Source organism: Pseudophryne corroboree, chromosome 2 (genome assembly GCF_028390025.1).
Source record: "Pseudophryne corroboree isolate aPseCor3 chromosome 2, aPseCor3.hap2, whole genome shotgun sequence".
Classification (NCBI taxonomy): domain Eukaryota; kingdom Metazoa; phylum Chordata; class Amphibia; order Anura; family Myobatrachidae; genus Pseudophryne; species Pseudophryne corroboree.
In genome coordinates this window covers 6,168,492-6,189,211 of record NC_086445.1, presented here as the reverse complement: position 1 = coordinate 6,189,211, position 20,720 = coordinate 6,168,492, and the positions used below count along the sequence as shown (strand labels likewise).

Genomic DNA, 20,720 nt, shown 5'->3' with positions numbered 1-20,720 from the left:
TCAGGTCATGGACACGTGGAGGAAGCCCAGGATTTGTTATCAGTGTAGGAGAGAAGGGCATTGTGCTAGCAACTGTAATAACCCACATAAAGTTAGACCCCCTAGACCAAGAAATGAGCAAAATTACAATACACACCATTATAATCAAGGATCACATAGGCAGGAAAGGTGATTATTAGGAATGGAGGCAAGCCTGAAGTAACGGTTAATGAAGTGGGAGGTCATTCACTAAAGACACAGGAATGACCAGGTGAAAAGTTGTAAATGTATTTGTGAAAAATGTTTTTCTCTCCCTCTCTCTATCCCCATCTCTGACTAGTAGTGGTAAGAATTCACACATTGCATATCCACTTGGTCCTTGCAGAAGTCTACCAAACCCCAGCATGACCTCCGCCACAATGTATTTCTGGCCAGATACAGACAGTGGAGTAATGCAGGTGCTGGTGGGAAGGGACTGCTCAGGGAGACCATTAGACACATAGATATGACAGCCTAATAAGTCTGACAATGTTTTTCTAATGCTAACAATGTTTTCTTACAATGTTTAAAAATGCTTTGTTTCTCTTTTCTTATTGATGGTTATTGTCGAGTTATGTAATGTATATATGCACATGAATTGTTCTCTATCTCTTTTATTTTTTTATTTCCTCTCTCTTCTCACTCATGTTTCCATGGTTTAAAGATGGTATGTCACCCCTCAGTTGGACCAATGGTAATGCCAGATTTTTGCTCCTTACAGAAAGATCGTCGGTTAGGAAGGAATATTGCATCACCAGAATGATCGTTTTTGAAGACTGAGAGACAGCACCTTTGAGAGGACAGCAGAACAAGAAGAACAACAAGACGAGAGAACTTATTATCGTAACGAGTTCTCCCCCCCCCCCCTCAAACTGTTTTCTTATACCCCCTTTACAAATTTCGTCTTTTCTCCTCCTGTAAGATGGACTTGCCCCAAGAGACTGCGATATGGATTTTCCCGTTAACCATGATGTTGACCAGAGCAGTCTGTTTCGGTGAGAGTACCAGTGAGGTCGAGAAAGGATCCAGAAAGGCTCTAATGACTGAGACGGAGGTGTAAATTTCCAATAGCAACCCAATCACCAAGCAAAGGCGAGTACCGGGCACGATCTAACAACCATGTTATCTGTAAACATTTTCTTTGAAGGATTGTTAGCTCAAAAAAAGAAAACTGTATCAGTAGGCTCGGTAACAATAATGCCAATCCAGTTTTAATAACCATAGGGACCGGCATCCATTGAGTGACTATCACTCCTTAGTGGGTAGTGTGTTAAATAAAACAGATTGTTGGGTATGCTCTCAAGTACCTCAGGGTCATAGTAAATCAGGGCTAGTACCATTTCCTTTAACGTTAGGGGAGGTACTTGAGCTAAAGGGTGGGAGACCGGTGGACCGGAGGTTTAACATCTCCAGCCCTCCTAGTTTGAAGCTCCACCAATACCATGTGGATAGGTCCCTATTATGTTTTAATATCTCCAATCCCCGTAAGCCGGGAAATTGGGAAGTGTCATGGAGCAACCTTACCATGACCTTTTCACACAGAGCAGATAGAATGCCTACAGATACAGAGCTGGTACGCCACATAGCCAGTAGAGGAAAATCTTTCCGGTATCGATATACCTTAGGAAATAGGATTACTAGAGTTGGAGAGGTATCACCAGGATACTGTGCACATATCATACAAACTGATACGTGCATTAAGCAGATGGAAGAATTAGGGTCAGGAGATTTCACCTGGAAGGTTTGTAACATGGTCATGTCCTTCTCCGTCCCCTATGTTCTCCCCGATGACGCATATTTCATATGTGGGAGAAAGGCGTACAAGTGGCTTGCCCCAAACTCTGAAGGATTGTGTTATATTGGAAAAGTATTGCCTGAAGTGATGACTGTTACACATGACAAAATGAAGGACATACACCGAGGTGCCCAAGCTCCTTATACTCACACTCATTACGAGCACCGAGTTAAAAGACAACTGTCAGAAAGGTTAGAGCATCCGGCCTCTGATCTTATCCATGAATCCACCGGGATTCAGGTTCTGGTAGCGTTAGATTTCACTCGCACCGCTCGAGGTGTGATGAATTATAGATACATTTCCGCACTCGCCAATTTGTTAGATAATATCACTGAAATGTATGATGACACGTTTAGATACACTGGAAGAGAACTTCAAGCTTACAAAACAGAACTAGTTCAGCATAGGATGGTTCTTAATTATCTTACAGCAGTAACAGGCGGATATTGTGTTACATTGGCAACACAGTACGGCATAAAGTGTTGCACGTACATCACAAATAGCACCGAGGATCCGGTAGAGGTCATAGACCAAAAGATGGATGATATTCTCCAATTGAAGTGGGAATTTCGTCGAAAACACAATCTCACCCTTGCTGCTGTAGGTAATGAGCTGACTAGTTGGGTGTCATGGTTGAACCCGCGAAATTGGTTCTCCGGTTTGGGAGACTGGGCTCAAGGAGTCATAATGGATGTTGGAAAGTTTCTCCTATGTATCTTGGGTGTTGTTATATCGATTGGATTGATATTTAGATGCGGGCAGGCTTTAATGAGGTGCAAACAAAGTACAAAAGTGATGAGCTTGAGGAGTGAGGAAACCGTAATTAACCTGGATTTGATTTATGACCCAATGATAGAAACCAGAATGTGATGAAAATGCGATTATACGGTCCGTTTCTTTCACCTGTTTTTCTGTTTTTCTCCAAGATACAAAGACCCCCTTGGACGAGGAAGTTGACGAGACGCTATACAGACAACAGACAAGCACCAAAGAAGAAGATTTGACAACTTTAAATATGGACACTTGATGAACTTTGCCATAGATCCCCAGTTTCCCTAGTATTTTTAAACTCACGCTAGCCCAACATTTTTGTAAATCTGATGGCTCAGACAAAGCTATTTGCTCATGCCCAAGGAGCAATACAGCGCAAAGAAGACGACTCTCAACAGATACCGAACACAACTTCAACAACAGATGTACATTTCCCTGACATAGAATATCATTGCATTTTTCGTAAGTGTTCCTTATCTTCATCTCTACAACCCCCAGGTAACGACACACATAGACGATAGGGAATACAGGCACAGATAGCAGCAACCACATACCTCCCCCATTCATGTATCATCAACTAAAATGTGCATCCCCATTTTGTTACAACCACAGCCGAAATGAGCTCGGTAGAGTTTGACAGCCCATCCACAGACCTGTACCACAGGATAAGAAGGAATTCAAATGTATACTTCGCAATACCTCGAAGCTTGATTTACCACACGTACGGCACGATGATACATGACCCTCCAAACATGGACTCATACACACATGCTTCTACTCTCTCACTAGGTCATACCCTTTTCACACCTACTCCTCTCTTCTTCCTTACCCCACCATGGAAATCAATTAACCCCTGACTTACATTTTTCTCCTTAAACGTTTTGTGGCAGTTATTATTGACTGCCAAAGGGTGGACTGTCGAAGTCAGAAAAATGTCTCTATGCACGTTGCCATATTTGCACCGCACACTGGTCCGTGCTGCGCATGCGTGCGCTCTCCCGTGGAGGCGCATACCCGCAATAGCGTGCACTCGCAGGCGCGGTATGCGTATTTACGGTAGAGTTTACGTAGTCGTAGCGTGCGACCCATTCGTTACAACTGTTCACAATTAATGTAGTTTATAGATCATGGTCCCTTTGATAGATTCTGAAAGTTTGGTTAAAATAGAATGTCCCTGAGCTGAGGAATCCCTCTTTGCATCGTACGAAGGGTCTAACAGGAATCATACAGCAGTGTTTGGTACCCATCGGAAGAGTATTTAATTAGCAATATTCCGGTGTTGGTTTGGAGCGTATTAATCGCTCGTGCGAATAGTTATGGACATAAGAAGTTATGTCCATTTATTTATTATTATTTGTTCTTACTTAGTCATGCATCTGAACAGTTGGAGACAGGCATCAGTGGGTCTCAAATGTCTCTTTGACCTCAGAGATCCCCCAAACAATAGTTTGCATGTTAAGAGGGCCTCATATCTACACATGCATAAGGTAAACACAGGAATAGTAATTGAAGATCAATTGTACTCCAAATCAGTATCTTTCCCGCAGACGGAGTACAATAGCCTTTAATTACACTGAGTTTTTGAGACTCAATAAGGAGGGCCAACACCTGTGTTTACAAATGGGGCTGGATTTGTATACAGGAGAATGAGGGCTGAGATGTCATTGTCTCAACTGAAAGTGGACATCATGAATATAGAACAGAACCCAGACAGGATTCTGTTTTGTATTCGCCAAACAATCGCTCTCCAGAAGACAGGAATGTGTTAGTCATCACCCATTATTTTGCATAACCAGGGCCACTGATATGAGTCAACTTATGACCTTTTGTTATGATGCAGGGCCGAATTCCTTCGGCCAATGAACAATGGGATTGTAGGGACTATGAGATTGCATTGTGTGTGGGGCATAAATAGGCAGGCCGACCATATCCAATTTCACTCACTCTCATCAACGGTTATCTGCTGATAGCCGGGAGCTGGATATCGAGGCGCAGGCGATCATACCCTTTGTGCGTAAGTTTCTCTCCGTAATCATTGTCTTTCTGTGAGCCAATTTCTCTCTCTCTCTCTATCTCTCTCTCTCCTCTTTTCTCTTATATCTCTCATAGTATTATAGTATTGTACTGTATTGCATTTAGGTCAGTGTAGTATTGTCTTTTTGTATTTATTGTTTAGTTCTGTGGTTAGGAAGTCCTTGTTATATTGTAGTGTATCATTTGTACTGTTATCCCCTTTTACAAGTATATTAGATATAATACAGTTAATAGGCTTTGGAACCTAAACCAGTATCTGTGTATTTTCTATAGTGTTAAGTGTTCACTTGAGCGTCGGTGACGCTCAAGCAGCTTTGTAGTTAGTCAGGTTACACAAGGTTGCACTTACACCCTGTACTCACATTAAGGTATTCAGTGTATTTCATTGGTATAAGGTTTTAACATAAAGGTATAGTGTTGTGAGCGTCTGCATCGCTGGTGACCTCCTCGTGGTCTCGAGCGTAAGCTACGCCATAGCGAATCATTACCCTAGACATAACCAATAACGTGTCCTGTGATCGCTGGGCCGCGAGCGAACGTGACGCTTGAGCGTCTCGCCTACGGCCGAGCGATCGTTACGCCAACAGCGTACCATTACGGTACTTCTTAAGTAAACAGCGTACAGTGTTCTTAGCTTCATAAAGGGTTGTTTATACGACAAAGGAATTTAGCATTGTCAACATTATACTGATAATGGGTATATAGGGCTGTGTGTGTCATTCCTTACCTACAGAGCGCAGATCCCATATTACTGCACATGACATTCTTCTGGTCGCATCGCACACCCATAGCTTCTTGCTCACATTGCGTCTCCGCGGTACAGGATACAGAATTTCCAGCTCTTGTTCTTTAAAAAAAAACAGATGACATTACCAGCACTGTGATTGGCTACACTGTAAACATTCCGCACTCAATGTACAGCTCCACGGCATAGAAATCTCCATCACCCCTCAGTAGATGCGGTATGAGGAAGGAAAGTGTGGGAGAGGGCATCAACCACGTGGAGCTCCTGACCTCATTTGTACACAACACCCCATTGCATCACCATCAGGCATCTTCATAATGGTACCCAGTGGGTGGTATACATCTGACAAGAACTCAATAGCATTTACCTTGTGTGGTGGACTGTCTGACTGTAGTGCAAGGACCCTGTGTGGTGGACTGTCTGACTGTAGTGCAGGGAACCCTGTGTGATGGACTGTCTGACTGTAGTGCAGGGAACCCTGTGTGGTGGACTGTCTGACTGTAGTGCAGGGAACCCTGTGTGGTGGACTGTCTGACTGTAGTGCAGGGAACCCTGTGTGGTGGACTGTCTGACTGTAGTGCAGGGAACCCTGTGTGGTGGACTGTCTGACTACTACAGGGACCCTGTGTGGTGGACTGTCTGACTGTAGTGCAGGGACCCTGTGTGGTGGACTGTCTGACTGTAGTGCAGTGACCCTGTGTGATGGACTGTCTGACTGTAGTGCAGGGACCCTGTGTGGTGAACTGTCTGACTGTAGGGCAGGGGCCCTGTGTGACGGACTGTCTGACTGTAGTGCAGGGAACCCTGTGTGGTGGAATGTCTGACTGTAGTGTAGAGAACTTTGTGTGGTGGACTATCTGACTGTAGTGAAGGGACCCTGTGTAATGGACAGTCTGACTGTAGTGCAGGGAAATCTGTGTAATGGACTGTTCGACTGTAGTGCAGGGAATCCTGTGTGATGGACTGTCTGACTGTAGTGCAGGGAACCCTGTGTGGTGGACTGTCTGACTGTAGTGCAGGGACCCTGTGTGGTGGACTGTCTGATTGTAGTGCAGGGACCCTGTGTGGTGGACTGTCTGACTGTAGTGCAGGGACACTTTGTGGTGGACTGTCTGACTGTAGTGCAGGGAACCCTGTTTGGTGGACTGTCTGGTTGTAGTGTAGGGAACCCTTTTGGTGGACTGTCTGGTTGTAGTGCAGGAATCCCTGTGTGGTGGACTGTCTGATTGTAGTGTAGGGAACCCTTTTGGTGGACTGTCTGCTTGTAGTGCAGGAAACCCTGTGTGGTGGACTGTCTGACCGTAGTGCAGGGAATCCTGTGTGGTGGACTGTCTGACTGTAGTGCAGGGAACCCTGTGTGGTGGACTGTCTGAATGTAGTGTAGGGAACCCTGTGTGGTGGACGGTCTGACTGTAGTGCAGGGACTCTGTGTGGTGGACTGTCTGAAGTGCAGTCAATCTTTGTATGGTGAACTGACTTACTGTAGTGTAGGGAACCCTGTGTGGTGGGCTGTCTAATCATACTGCAGGGAACCCTGTGTAGTGAACCTACTTACGGTAGTACAGGGAACCCTGTGTGGTGGACTGTCTGACTGTAATGTAGGGAACCCTGTGTGGTGTGCTGTCTGACCGTAGTGCAGGGAACCCTGTGTGGGGGACTGTCTTACTGTAGTGCAGGGAACCCTGTGAGGTGGACTGTCTGACTGTAATGTAGGGAACCCTGTGTGGTGTGCTGTCTGACCGTAGTGCAGGAAACCCTGTGTGGTGGATTGTGACTGTAGAGCAGGGAACCCTGTGTGGTGGACTGTCTGACTGTAGTGCAGGAAAGCCTGTGTGTTGGACTCTCTGATTGTACCACAGGGAACCCTGTGTGGTGGACTGTCTGACTATAGTGTAGGGAAGCATGTGTGGTGGACTGTCTGGTTGTAGTGCTGGAAAGCCTGTGTGGTGGACTGTCTAACTATAGTGCAGGTAACCTTGTGTGGTGGACTGTCTGACTGTAGTGCAGGGAACCCTATTTGGTGGACTGTGTGAAAGTGCACGGAACCCTGTGTGCTGGACTGTCTGATTGTAGTGCAGGGAACTCTGTGTGGTGGACTGTATAAAGTGCAGGGAACCATGTGTGGTGGACTGACTTACTGTAGTGCAGAGAACCCTGTGTGGTGGAATGTCTGACTGTAGTGCAGGGAACTCTGTGTGGTGGATTGTCTGACTGTAGTGCATGGACCCCTGTGTGGTGGACTGTCTGACTGTAGTGCAGGGGCCCTGTGTGGTGCACTGTCTAACTGTAGTGCACGAACCTTGTGTGATTGACAGTCTGACTGTAGTGCAGGGAACCCTGTGTAATGGGCCGTCTGACTGTAGTGCAGGGAACACTGTATGGTGGACTGTCTGACTGTAGTGCAGGGAAACCTGTGGACTGTCTGATTGTAGTTCAGGGAACCCTGTGTGGTGGACTGTCTGATTGTAGTGCAGGGACCCTGTGTGGTGGACTGAATAACTGTTGTGCAGGGACCCTGTGTGATGGAATGTCTGATCAAAGTGTAGGGAACCATGTGTGGTGGACTGTCTGACTGTAGTGCAGGAAACCCTGTGTGGTGGACTGTCTGATTGTAGTGCAGGGACCCTGTGTGGTGGACTGTCTGATTGTAGTGCAGGAAACCCTGCGTGATGGACTGTCTGGTCATAGTGTAGGGAACCATGTGTGGTGGACTGTCTGACTGCAGTGCAGGAAACCCTGTGTGGTGGACTGTCTGACTGTAGTGCAGGGAACTCTGTGTGGTGGATTGTCTGACTGTAGTGCATGGATCCCTGTGTGGTGCACTGTCTGACTGAGTGGTGGACTGTCTGACTGTAGTGCAGGGAACCCTGTGTGGTGGACTGACTGACCATAGTGCAGGGAATCCTGTGTGATGGACTGTCTGACTGTAGTGCAGGGAACCCTATGTGGTGGACTGTATGACTGTAGTGCAGGGAACCATGTGTGGTGGACTGTCTGATTGTAGTGCAGGGACCCTGTGTGGTAGACTGTCTGACTGTAGTGCAGGGAAACTGTGTGGTGGACTGTCTGATTGTAGTGCAGGAAACCCTGTGTTGTGGACTGTCTGGGTGTAGTGCAGGAAACCCTGTGTGGTGGACTGTCTGACTGTAGTGCAGGGACCCTGTGTGGTGGACAGTCTGACTGTAGTGCAGGGAACCCTGAGTGGTGGACAGTCTGACCATAGTGCAGGGACCCTGTGTGGTAGACTGTCTGACGGTAGTGCAGGGATACTGTGTGGTGGACTGTCTGATTGTAGTGCAGGAAACCCTGTGTGGTGGACTGTCTGACCGTAGTGCAGGGAACCCTGTGTGGTGGACAGTCTGACCATAGTGCAGGGACCCTGTGTGGTAGACTGTCTGATGGTAGTGCAGGGATACTGTGTGGTGGACTGTCTGATTGTAGTGCAGGAAACCCTGTGTTGTGGACTGTCTGGGTGTAGTGCAGGAAACCCTGTGTGGTGGACTGTCTGACTGTAGTGCAGGGACCCTGTGTGGTGGACAGTCTGACTGTAGTGCAGGGAACCCTGAGTGGTGGACAGTCTGACCATAGTGCAGGGACCCTGTGTGGTAGACTGTCTGACGGTAGTGCAGGGATACTGTGTGGTGGACTGTCTGATTGTAGTGCAGGAAACCCTGTGTGGTGGACTGTCTGACCGTAGTGCAGGGAACCCTGTGTGGTGGACAGTCTGACCATAGTGCAGGGACCCTGTGTGGTAGACTGTCTGATGGTAGTGCAGGGATACTGTGTGGTGGACTGTCTGATTGTAGTGCAGGAAACCCTGTGTGGTGGACTGTCTGGTTGTAGTGCAGGAAACCCTGTGTGGTGGACTGACTGACCATAGTGCAGGGAACCCTGTGTGGGGGACTGTCTGACTGTAGTGCAGGGAACCCTGTGAGGTGGACTGTCTGACTGTAGTGCAGGGAACCCTGTGAGGTGGACTGTCTGACTGTAGTGTAGGGAACCCTGTGTGGTGTGCTGTCTGACCGTAGTGCAGGGAACCCTGTGTGGTGGATTGTGACTGTAGTGCAGGGAACCCTGTGTGGCGGACTGTCTGACTGTAGTGCAGGAAAGCCTGTGTGTTGGACTCTCTGATTGTAGCACAGGGAACCCTGTGAGGTGGACTGTCTGACTATAGTGTAGGGAAGCATGTGTGGTGGACTGTCTGATTGTAGTGCAGGAAACCCTGTGTGGTGGACTGTCTGGTTGTAGTGCAGGAAACCCTGTGTGGTGGACTGTCTGATTGTAGTGTAGGGAACCATTTTGGTGGACTGTCTGGTTGTAGTGCAGGAAACCCTGTGTGGTGGACAGTCTGACCGTAGTGCAGGGAACCCTGTGTGGTGGACAGTCTGACCATAGTGCAGGGAACCCTGTGTGGTAGACTGTCTGACTGTAGTGCAGCGAACCCTGAGTGGTGGACTGTCTAAATGTAGTGTAGGGAATCCTGTGTGGTGGACGGTCTGACTGTAGTGCAGGGACCCTGTGTGGTGGTCTGTCTGACTGTAGTGCAGGGATACTGTGTGGTGGACTGTCTGATTGTAGTGCAGGAAACCCTGTTTGGTGGACTGTCTGGTTGTAGTGCAGGAAACCCTGTGTGGTGGACTGTCTGATTGTAGTGTAGGGAACCATTTTGGTGGACTGTCTGGTTGCAGTGCAGGAAACCCTGTGTGGTGGACAGTCTGACCATAGTGCAGGGAACCCTGTGTGGTGGACTGACTGACCATAGTGCAGGGAACCCTGTGTGGGGGAGTGTCTGACTGTAGTGCAGGGAACCCTGTGTGGTGTGCTGTCTGACCGTAGTGCAGGGAACCCTGTGTGGTGGACTGTATGACTGTAGTGCAGGGAACCCTGTGTGGTCGACTGTCTGACTGTAGTGCAGGAAAGCCTGTGTGATGGACTGTCTGATCATAGTGTAGGGAACCCTGTGTGGTGGATTGTCTGACTGTAGTGCAGGAAACCCTGTGTGGTGGACTGTCTGACTGTAGTGCAGGGAACCCTGTGTGGTCTGCTGTCTGACCGTAGTGCAGGGAACCCAGTGTGGTGGACTGCCTGACTGTTGTGCAGGGAACCCTGTGTGGTGGACTGTCTGATTGTATGGTGGACTGTCTGACTGTTTTGCAGGGAACCCTGTGTGGTGGACTGTCTGACTGTATTGCAGGGAACCCTGTGTGGTGGACTTTCTGACTGTAGTGCAGGGAACCCTGTGTGATGTGCTGTCTGACTGTGTGGTTGACTGTCTGACTGTAGTGCAGGGAACCCTGTGAGGTGGACTGTCTGACTGTAGTGCAGGGAACCCTGTGAGGTGGACTGTCTGACTGTAGTGTAGGGAACCCTGTGTGGTGTGCTGTCTGACCGTAGTGCAGGGAACCCTGTGTGGTGGATTGTGACTGTAGTGCAGGGAACCCTGTGTGGCGGACTGTCTGACTGTAGTGCAGGAAAGCCTGTGTGTTGGACTCTCTGATTGTAGCACAGGGAACCCTGTGTGGTGGACTGTCTGACTATAGTGTAGGGAAGCATGTGTGGTGGACTGTCTGATTGTAGTGCAGGAAACCCTGTGTGGTGGACTGTCTGACTGTAGTGCAGGGAACCCTGTGTGGCGGACTGTCTGACTGTAGTGCAGGAAAGCCTGTGTGTTGGACTCTCTGATTGTAGCACAGGGAACCCTGTGTGGTGGACTGTCTGACTATAGTGTAGGGAAGCATGTGTGGTGGACTGTCTGATTGTAGTGCAGGAAACCCTGTGTGGTGGACTGTCTGGTTGTAGTGCAGGAAACCCTGTGTGGTGGACTGTCTGATTGTAGTGTAGGGAACCATTTTGGTGGACTGTCTGGTTGTAGTGCAGGAAACCCTGTGTGGTGGACAGTCTGACCGTAGTGCAGGGAACCCTGTGTGGTGGACAGTCTGACCATAGTGCAGGGAACCCTGTGTGGTAGACTGTCTGACTGTAGTGCAGCGAACCCTGAGTGGTGGACTGTCTGAATGTAGTGTAGGGAATCCTGTGTGGTGGACGGTCTGACTGTAGTGCAGGGACCCTGTGTGGTGGTCTGTCTGACTGTAGTGCAGGGATACTGTGTGGTGGACTGTCTGATTGTAGTGCAGGAAACCCTGTTTGGTGGACTGTCTGGTTGTAGTGCAGGAAACCCTGTGTGGTGGACTGTCTGATTGTAGTGTAGGGAACCATTTTGGTGGACTGTCTGGTTGTAGTGCAGGAAACCCTGTGTGGTGGACAGTCTGACCATAGTGCAGGGAACCCTGTGTGGTGGACTGACTGACCATAGTGCAGGGAACCCTGTGTGGAGGACTGTCTGACTGTAGTGCAGGGAACCCTGTGTGGTGTGCTGTCTGACCGTAGTGCAGGGAACCCTGTGTGGTGGACTGTATGACTGTAGTGCAGGGAACCCTGTGTGGTCGACTGTCTGACTGTAGTGCAGGAAAGTCTGTGTGATGGACTGTCTGATCATAGTGTAGGGAACCCTGTGTGGTGGATTGTCTGACTGTAGTGCAGGAAACCCTGTGTGGTGGACTGTCTGACTGTAGTGCAGGGAACCCTGTGTGGTCTGCTGTCTGACCGTAGTGCAGGGAACCCAGTGTGGTGTACTGCCTGACTGTTGTGCAGGGAACCCTGTGTGGTGGACTGTCTGATTGTATGGTGGACTGTCTGACTGTTTTGCAGGGAACCCTGTGTGGTGGACTGTCTGACTGTATTGCAGGGAACCCTGTGTGGTGGACTTTCTGACTGTAGTGCAGGGAACCCTGTGTGATGTGCTGTCTGACTGTGTGGTTGACTGTCTGACTGTAGTGCAGGGAACCCAGTGTGGTAGACTGTCTGACTGTAGTGCAGGTATCCCTGTGTGGTGGACTATCTGATTGTCTATGTTTAGTTTTGGATGTGGACTTTCTGCATTTTGTAAAATGATTTAACTTCCCACAAGTGTTATAGCATTTGATAAATGTGAGATATATGCTACACTCATATTAGTGGCAGAAATTGTGATTGGTGGGCCAAGGTGCAAAAATATAGTTTGGGCCCTCCTCCTACACCCAAACTCAAGTATATAATATGCCACATGGCAGTGGGTGACAAGGAGAGGCAGAGGGTGAAAACAGAAGGCTAGGGGAGGCAGAGGGTGATAAGGAGAGAGGCAATAGGTAACAAGGCAAGGCAGAGGGTGACAGCATAAGGCAGGGGGAGGCCGTGGGTGACAAGGTGAGGCAGAGGGTGACAACAGAAGGCAAGGGGAGGCAGAGGCTGACAGGGAGAGGCTGTTGGTGACAAGGTGAGGCAGAGGGTGACAGCATAAGGCAGGGGGAGGCTGTGGGTGACAGGGAAAGGCAGTGGGTGACAGGCATACAAGCACAATGTCATGTGGTGTGGAGAACAGGGGGCATGTACAGTAACTTGGTGGGGATAGGAACACAGTGTCCTCTGGCCCTTGTGCGTTCCTTGGTTTGGCACACAGTCAGACAGACTCTGACAGCACCAGTTACCCCGGGTGTGAGCTCCAGGTAAGTCACAGACAAGTCAGAAATAATGTGCAGCTGTCTGTTACTTACAGTAGATTCAGTAAGTGGCTGTGATCATCAGCACTGATAGGTGGCAGGACTCCTCTATCAGTCCAGTACACACAAGAACAACCCTACCTACTTAAGATAAGGGGCAGCTCCCTCAGGCAGTGGGCCCCACTCTGCTCTCTGCACTGGGCCATTCATCTGACATCGCTCAAACTAGTCTGTGGGGAACTAGGGAATAACTCATTGCTGGTCTGCAGGAGACCAGGGAATAACTCATTGCTGGTCTGTGGGGAACTAGGGAATAACTCATTGCTGGTCTGCAGGGGACCAGGGAATAACTCATTGCTGGTCTGCGGAGGAACCAGGGGATAACTCATTGCTGGTCTGCGGGAAACCAGGGAATAACTCATTGCTGGTCTGCGGGGAACCAGGGAATAACTCATTGCTGGTCTGCAGGGGACCAGGGAATAACTCATTGCTGGTCTGCAGGGAACCAGGGAATAACTCATTGCTGGTCTGCGGGGGAACCAGGGGATAACTCATTGCTGGTCTGCGGGGGAACCAGGGAATAACTCATTGCTGGTCTGCGGGGGAACCAGGGAATTACTCATTGCTGGTCTGCGGGGAACCAGGGAATAACTCATTGCTGGTCTGCGGGGGAAGCAGGGGATAACTCATTGCTGGTCTGCGGGGGAACCAGGGAATAACTCATTGCTGGTCTGCGGGGGAACCAGGGGATAACTCATTGCTGGTCTGCGGGGGAACCAGGGAATAACTCATTGCTGGTCTGCGGGGGAACCAGGGAATTACTCATTGCTGGTCTGCGGGGAACCAGGGAATAACTCATTGCTGGTCTGCGGGGGAAGCAGGGGATAACTCATTGCTGGTCTGCGGGGGAACCAGGGAATAACTCATTGCTGGTCTGCGGGGGAACCAGGGAATAACTCATTGCTGGTCTGCGGGGGAACCAGGGAATAACTCATTGCTGGTCTGCGGGGGAACCAGGGAATAACTCAATGCTGGTCTGCGGGGGAACCAGGGAATAACTCATTGCTGGTCTGCGGGGAACCAGGGAATAACTCATTGCTGGTCTGCGGGGGAACCAGGAAATAACTCATTGCTGGTCTGCGGGGGAACCAGGGAATAACTCATTGCTGGTCTGCGGGGGAACCAGGGAATAACTCATTGCTGGTCTGCGGGGAACCAGGGAATAACTCATTGCTGGTCTGCGGAGGAACCAGGGAATAACTCATTGCTGGTCTGCGGGGGAACCAGGGAATAACTCATTGCTGGTCTGCGGGGGAACCAGGGAATAACTCATTGCTGGTCTGCGGGGGAACCAGGGGATAACTCATTGCTGGTCTGCGGGGGAACCAGGGAAGAACTCATTGCTGGTCTGCGGGGGAACCAGCGAATTACTCATTGCTGGTCTGCGGGGAACCAGGGAATAACTAATTGCTGGTCTGCGGGGGAACCAGGGGATAACTCATTGCTGGTCTGCGGGGGAACCAGGGAATAACTCATTGCTGGTCTGCAGGGAACCAGGGAATAACTCATTGCTGGTCTGCGGGGGAACCAGGGAATAACTCATTGCTTGTCTGTGGGGGAACAAGGGAATAACTCATTGCTGGTCTGCGGGGGAACCAGGGAATAACTCATTGCTGGTCTGCGGGGGAACCAGGGAATAACTCATTGCTGGTCTGCGGGGGAACCAGGGAATAACTCATTGCTGGTCTGCGGGGGAACCAGGGAATAACTCATTGCTGGTCTGCACGAAACCAGGGAATAACTCATTGCTGGTCTGCGGGGGAACCAGGGAATAACTCATTGCTGGTCTGCGGGGGAACCAGGGGATAACTCATTGCTGGTCTGCAGGTGACCAGGGAATAACTCATTGCTGGTCTGCGGGGGAACCAGGGGATAACTCATTGCTCGTCTGCGGGGGAACCAGGGAATAACTCATTGCTGGTCTGCGTGGGAACCAGGGAATAACTCATTGCTGGTCTGCGTGGGAACCAGGGAATAACTCATTGCTGGTCTGCGGGGGAACCAGGGAATAACTCAGTGCTGGTCTGCACGAAACCAGGGAATAACTCATTGCTGGTCTGCGGGGGAACCAGGGAATAACTCATTGCTGGTCTGCGGGGGAACCAGGGGATAACTCATTGCTGGTCTGCAGGTGACCAGGGAATAACTCATTGCTGGTCTGCGGGGGAACCAGGGGATAACTCATTGCTCGTCTGCGGGGGAACCAGGGAATAACTCATTGCTGGTCTGCGTGGGAACCAGGGAATAACTCATTGCTGGTCTGCGTGGGAACCAGGGAATAACTCATTGCTGGTCTGCGGGGGAACCAGGGAATAACTCATTGCTGGTCTGCGGGGAACCAGGGAATAACTCATTGATGGTCTGCGGGGGAACCAGGGAATAACTCATTGCTGGTCTGCGGGGGAACCAGGGAATTACTCATTGCTGGTCTGCGGGGGAACCAGGGAATAACTAATTGCTGGTCTGCGGGGGAACCAGGGAATAACTCATTGCTGGTCTGCGGGGGAACCAGGGGATAACTCATTGCTGGTGTGCAGGTGACCAGGGAATAACTCATTGCTGGTCTGCGGGGGAACCAGGGGATAACTCATTGCTGGTCTGCGGAGGAACCAGGGAATAACTCATTGCTGGTCTGCGGGGAACCAGGGAATAACTCATTGCTGGTCTGCGAGGGAACCAGGGAATAACTCATTGCTGGTCTGCGGGGGAACCAGGGAATAACTAATTGCTGGTCTGCGGGGGAATCAGGGAATAACTCATTGCTGGTCTGCGGGGGAACCAGGGAATAACTCATTGCTGGTCTGCCGGGGAACCAGGGAATAACTCATTGCTGGTCTGCGGGGGAACCAGGGAATAACTCATTGCTGGTCTGCGGGGGAACCAGGGAATAACTCATTGCTGGTCTGTGGGGGCCTCATTGCAATGCACCTGCTGCACCAATGGTAGTTCTGCCTCTGGCTCATAGGGATGGCAGCCTCCACAATACACACAGGCTTGTAATGTCCATGGTGGTTACTGCCCCACACCCTGGCTTCCAGCAATAGCTTATGTATACCTCATACATAATGCACATGTCTATGGCCGCCTGCAATGTTACTCCCTTTTCTGGTAACAAGGTTGTGGATACATGAGTCAGTTCTATCCCTGATAAGTGCAGCACACAGTAATCACTGGAGTCATGTACGTATGTCTGTATAATGTCCTCTGCACTGCAATAATACTGTATATACCTGTCTATAAAGACATTATTCATCAGCAGACAGATCTCATTATTATTATTATTATTATTACTATTATCAGTTTCCGTTGCGCTTTACAATTGGACACAATGATATGACAAACTGGGTAATAACAAACAGTCATAGAGGTAGGAGGGCCCTGCTCACAAGCTTACAATCTATAGGGAAATAGGCATGTGTACACAAGGATAGGTGCTATCTATTGCAGAGTTGTCCACCAGATTGCAAATGTTCTTGGTGGGCTGTATGATATGGTCACACAGCAATGATGAACCGGGGTTGAGAGGAAGGGAAAGTGAAGAATGAGAAGACATGTGAGGATGTGTGTGGACTGTGCAGAGTGGATGCAATTTGATAGAAAATCTATGAAAGTTATGTGGTTGGGTCTGGAATGTGATAAGCTGCCTGAATAGGTGAGTTTTCAGGGAACGCTTGAAGGTTTGGAGCAGAGGCGTAACTAGCATGGGGCGAGCAGGGCACGTGCCCTGGGCGCCGCGGCAGCCCCAGCAGAGGGGGGCGCCACCGCCACCTGCACGGCCCGCTCGCCCCATGCGACAGGGTTTCCGCCGGCGGGCTCTCCCTGGCTCCCCAGCCCCGGCTGCTGTGCCTGTCACAATGTACAGGCAGCAGCAGCTAGAACGGAGCCTCCCCCTACTCCCCCCCCCCAAGCAGTGTGTAATTGCAGAGGTGCGCGCACTCGGAAGTGCAGGCGCGCGGCCTCGGAGGCGGCAGGTGAGCAGACAGACGGCGGTAGCAGTAGTTTACTGTTGGGAGGGGGGGGGGTGCGGTACAGTGTGCGTGTGTGTTAAGTGTGTGTGTGGGACAGTGTGAGTGTAAGTGAATATTTGTAGTCCTGTGTGTGGGGGGGAGGGGAAAGTATGTGTGCCAGAACAGCATAAACTCACCGGACTGGGCATTTTAGCATGTCAGCCAAAGCATCACTGCGGCTTGTCAGGGGTTAAGGCTTTTGGGGGTGGAACATTGTGTATGTGCTGTTTGGATTTGATTGGTGGTGATAGAGTCAGGGGTGGTGCTGCTAGGGATGTAGGAATTCAGCCTAGAACTTTCTGCCTCTTTCCAGTTTTATGGTTGGACTGATAAGTAGTGTGATTCTGTCCCGTATTATTATTCACTGGTTACTCTGTGTTTTCTACCTATTTTCTGCTCCATTTCTCTCTCTCTCTCTCTCTCTCTCTCTCTCTCTCTCTCTCTCTCATACGTATTCTCTTGCTTCTCTTACTTTATATTTATTTACCCTCTTTTCCTATAATTGTTGTACTGAATATGTTCAGCAGGCTGTTAGTGCCGGCTGATCAGTGCCAGATTAAGGTCCACATGGGCCTGGAGCTGAAATTGTTGAAGGGCCTATTGTGTGCTGTGACGGTGTAAGTGATGTGGGGTTGTGCTGTGGGGCGGCATCCAGGAGTGTATAGTCATTCCAGTGGCAAGTTAGAATTTGGCGCTCATGTGCTCCTCTGTGTCTGTTCATGACCCAATGCGGGGAATTCATGTTTGAAAACTCGGTTGGGTGTCTGTTTTTTCCTGTCTATTAGAACACCCACCCAGACACCCAACTGACTTTTCAAACCTTTGAATCCCTCCCCCCATGTGTCCATATGTGCTCCTCTATGTCTGTATGTGCCTATGGGGTCTATTCATGTAAGAATGCGATGTTTATGTTTAACTTTTCACTAAACATCGCATTCTTATTTCAGGGTTTTTTTCATATTTCCAATTCAATTCATTAATACTTACCTGTTCCCTGATGCGATGCGGTATCCGGCTGTTCCACGATCCCAGCTTCTCCAGTCTTTTCTCTTCATACCGCGGCTGGGGTTTTCTGCACATGCGCAGTGTCGTCCCCGCTTGCCTCCAGGTGTCATCTGCGCTTGCGCCGGGGAAACGAGACCTCCGGCGGTGGCGGGACACGTGGGAGCGAGCCGACAAACAGCTGAGCAAGGGCAGGATGGAGGAGGTGACCCGGCATATGTATATGTCGGGTCAGATTTTAGCAGCGGCGGGGGAAGGAGAGCAGTGAGTAGTCACCAGGGCAGCAGCGGTGGGCAGTCAGGAGACCCGGCATATGCATAATTGCATATGCCCTGGTCTCCTCTGATTGGCTGGCATCAGAGAAGGGGGCGGGGATACAGCAGTCTCCACTGCCCTTCTACATTCTGCTGTCAGTCTACGCCATCCTGAAATGGCGAAACCAAAGTCAGGGGCGAAGCGGAAAGCACAGCTTTCTGTGCCTACATGAATTGTAATCACCATTCATTAGAATGGTGTTCTCTATTCAGCTGCGTGGACAGGAGCAAGGTAGCGAAAACAGCTGCTAGAGGGGCGGTAAGACGTTACATGAATTAGAGGGAGCAGAGAATAGCCCTGTTTAGTGCACAACGGGGCTTTTCACTGCTCTATGAATAGACCCCTATGTCTGTATGTGCTCCTCTATGTCCCAATGTGCCCCTCTATGTTCGTATGTGCCTATGTCTGTATGTACCTATATCTATATGTGTCACTCTACGGGTTGGGTACGTAATCCTGACAGTGAGGATGCCGTTGGTCAGAATACTGACACTTCTTGGTAAGTAAACTAACCCTACCCCTAACCCTCCCGCAGCCTAACCTTCACTTCATGCAGCCTACCCCTAACCCTCCCGCAGCCTAACCTTCACTTCATGCAGCCTACCCCTAACCCTCCCGCAGCCTAACCTTCACTTCATGCAGCCTAACCGTAACCCTCCCGCAGCCTAACCTTCACTTCATGCAGCCTACCCCTAACCCTCCCGCAGCCTAACCTTCACTTCATGCAGCCTACCCCTAACCCTCCCGCAGCCTAACCTTCACTTCATGCAGCCTAACCCTAACCCTCCCGCAGCCTAACCTTCACTTCATGCAGCCTACCCCTAACCCTCCCGCAGCCTAACCTTCACTTCATGCAGCCTAACCCTAACCCTCCCCTCCCACAGCCTAAGACTAAGCTTCACCCTAGTGCCTAACCCTAACCTCCCCTTCCGCAGCCTAACCCTCACTTCATGCAGCCTAACCCTAACCTTCCCCTCCCACAGCCTAAGACTAAGCTTCTCCCTAGTGCCTAACCCTAACCTCCCATCCCGCAGCCTAACCCTAACCCTGCCTGGCATACTTAGAGAGAGAGAAGGGGAGACAGACAGAGGCGGGGAGAGAGAGAGAGAAAGAGAGAGGGGGGAGAAAGAGAGAGAGAGTAGAAAGAGAAAAAAAGAGAAGGGGAGAGAGAGAAGGGTAGGAGACAGAGAAGGGGAGAAACAAAGAGAGACAAGAAAGAAGGGGGCACAGAGAGAGAGAGAGAAGGGGGGAGACACACACAGTGAGAGAAGTGGGGTAGACAGATAGACAAAAGAGTGGGGACACAGAGAGCGCGAGAGAGACATGGGGAGAGAAAGGGGAGAGAGAAGGAAGAAAGAGATAAGGGGACAGAGAGAGAGAAAGAGAAGGGGGAAGATACAGAGAGAGAGAGAGAGAGAGAGAGAAAGGAGGGGAAGAGTGAGAAAAGGGGGGAGAAAGAGAGAGAAGGGGGAGACACAGAGAGAGAGAGAGAAGGGAGAGACAGTGAGAGAGGGGGGAGGAAGAGGAGAGAGAAGGGGGGCTGGGGGAGAAAGATAGGAGGGAGATAGAGAGAGACAGAGAAAGAGAAGGGGAGAGAGTCAAGGGGGAGACAGAAATAGATAGACAGAAGGGAGAGACACAGAGAGAGAGTGAGGGAGGGGAGAGAGAGAAAGGGGGAGGAGAGAGAGTGGGGGAGTAAGAGAGAGAGAAAAAAGAGAAGGGGAGAGAGAGAGAAGGGTGGGAGCCAGAGAGAAGGGGAGAGACAATAGAGAAGGGGACAGAGAGAGAAGGGGGAGGCGCACACAGTGAGAGAAGTTGGGTAGACATATAGACAAAAGAGTGGGGGCACAGAGAGCAAGAGATATGGGGGTGAGAGAGAGAAAGGGAAGAGAGAAGGGGGAAGAGACAGAGAGAAAGGGACAGAGAGAGAGAGAAGGGGGAAGTTACAGAGAGAGCTGAGGGTGAGAGAGGAGAGAAAAGGGGGAAAGACAGAGAGAAGGGGGAGAGACAGAGAGAGAAGGGAGAGATAGGGGGAGGGAGAGGAGAGAGAAAGGGGGTTGGGGAGAAAGATAGGAGGGACATAGAAAGAGACAGAGAGAAAGAGAAGGGGTGGAGACAGAGAGAGAGTGAAGGGGGTGACAGAAAGAGATAGACAGAAGGGGGAGACACAGAGAGAGAGAGAGAGAGAGAGAGAGGGGAGGGGAGAAAGAAAAAGGGGGGAGACAGAGAGAGGGGGATGTGAGAGAGAGGGAGAGGGGGGGAGAGTGAGAGAGGAGAGAGAAATGGGGAGTCAGAGAGAGAAAGAAAAAAAGAGAAGGGGGGAGAGAGAGAAGGGTGGAAGACAGAGAGAGAGAAAAAAAGAAAGAAGGATGGGAGACAGAGAGAGAGACAAAGAAGGCTGTGAGACACAGAGAGAGAGAGGGAGAGAGAGAGAAAGA

At 50.1% G+C, this 20,720-nt stretch overlaps 1 protein-coding gene across 1 annotated transcript in view; it reads right to left on the bottom strand.

Moving 5' to 3' along the window:
- LOC134988777 (transient receptor potential cation channel subfamily M member 2-like) overlaps nucleotides 1-20,720 on the bottom strand; it is a 448,705-nt gene that overhangs the window by 221,609 nt on the left and 206,376 nt on the right. The window contains exon 11 of the mRNA XM_063950574.1: nucleotides 5,346-5,465. Within this exon, the coding sequence (XP_063806644.1) occupies nucleotides 5,346-5,465 (120 nt within the window). The remainder of the gene's footprint in view (nucleotides 1-5,345; nucleotides 5,466-20,720) is intronic.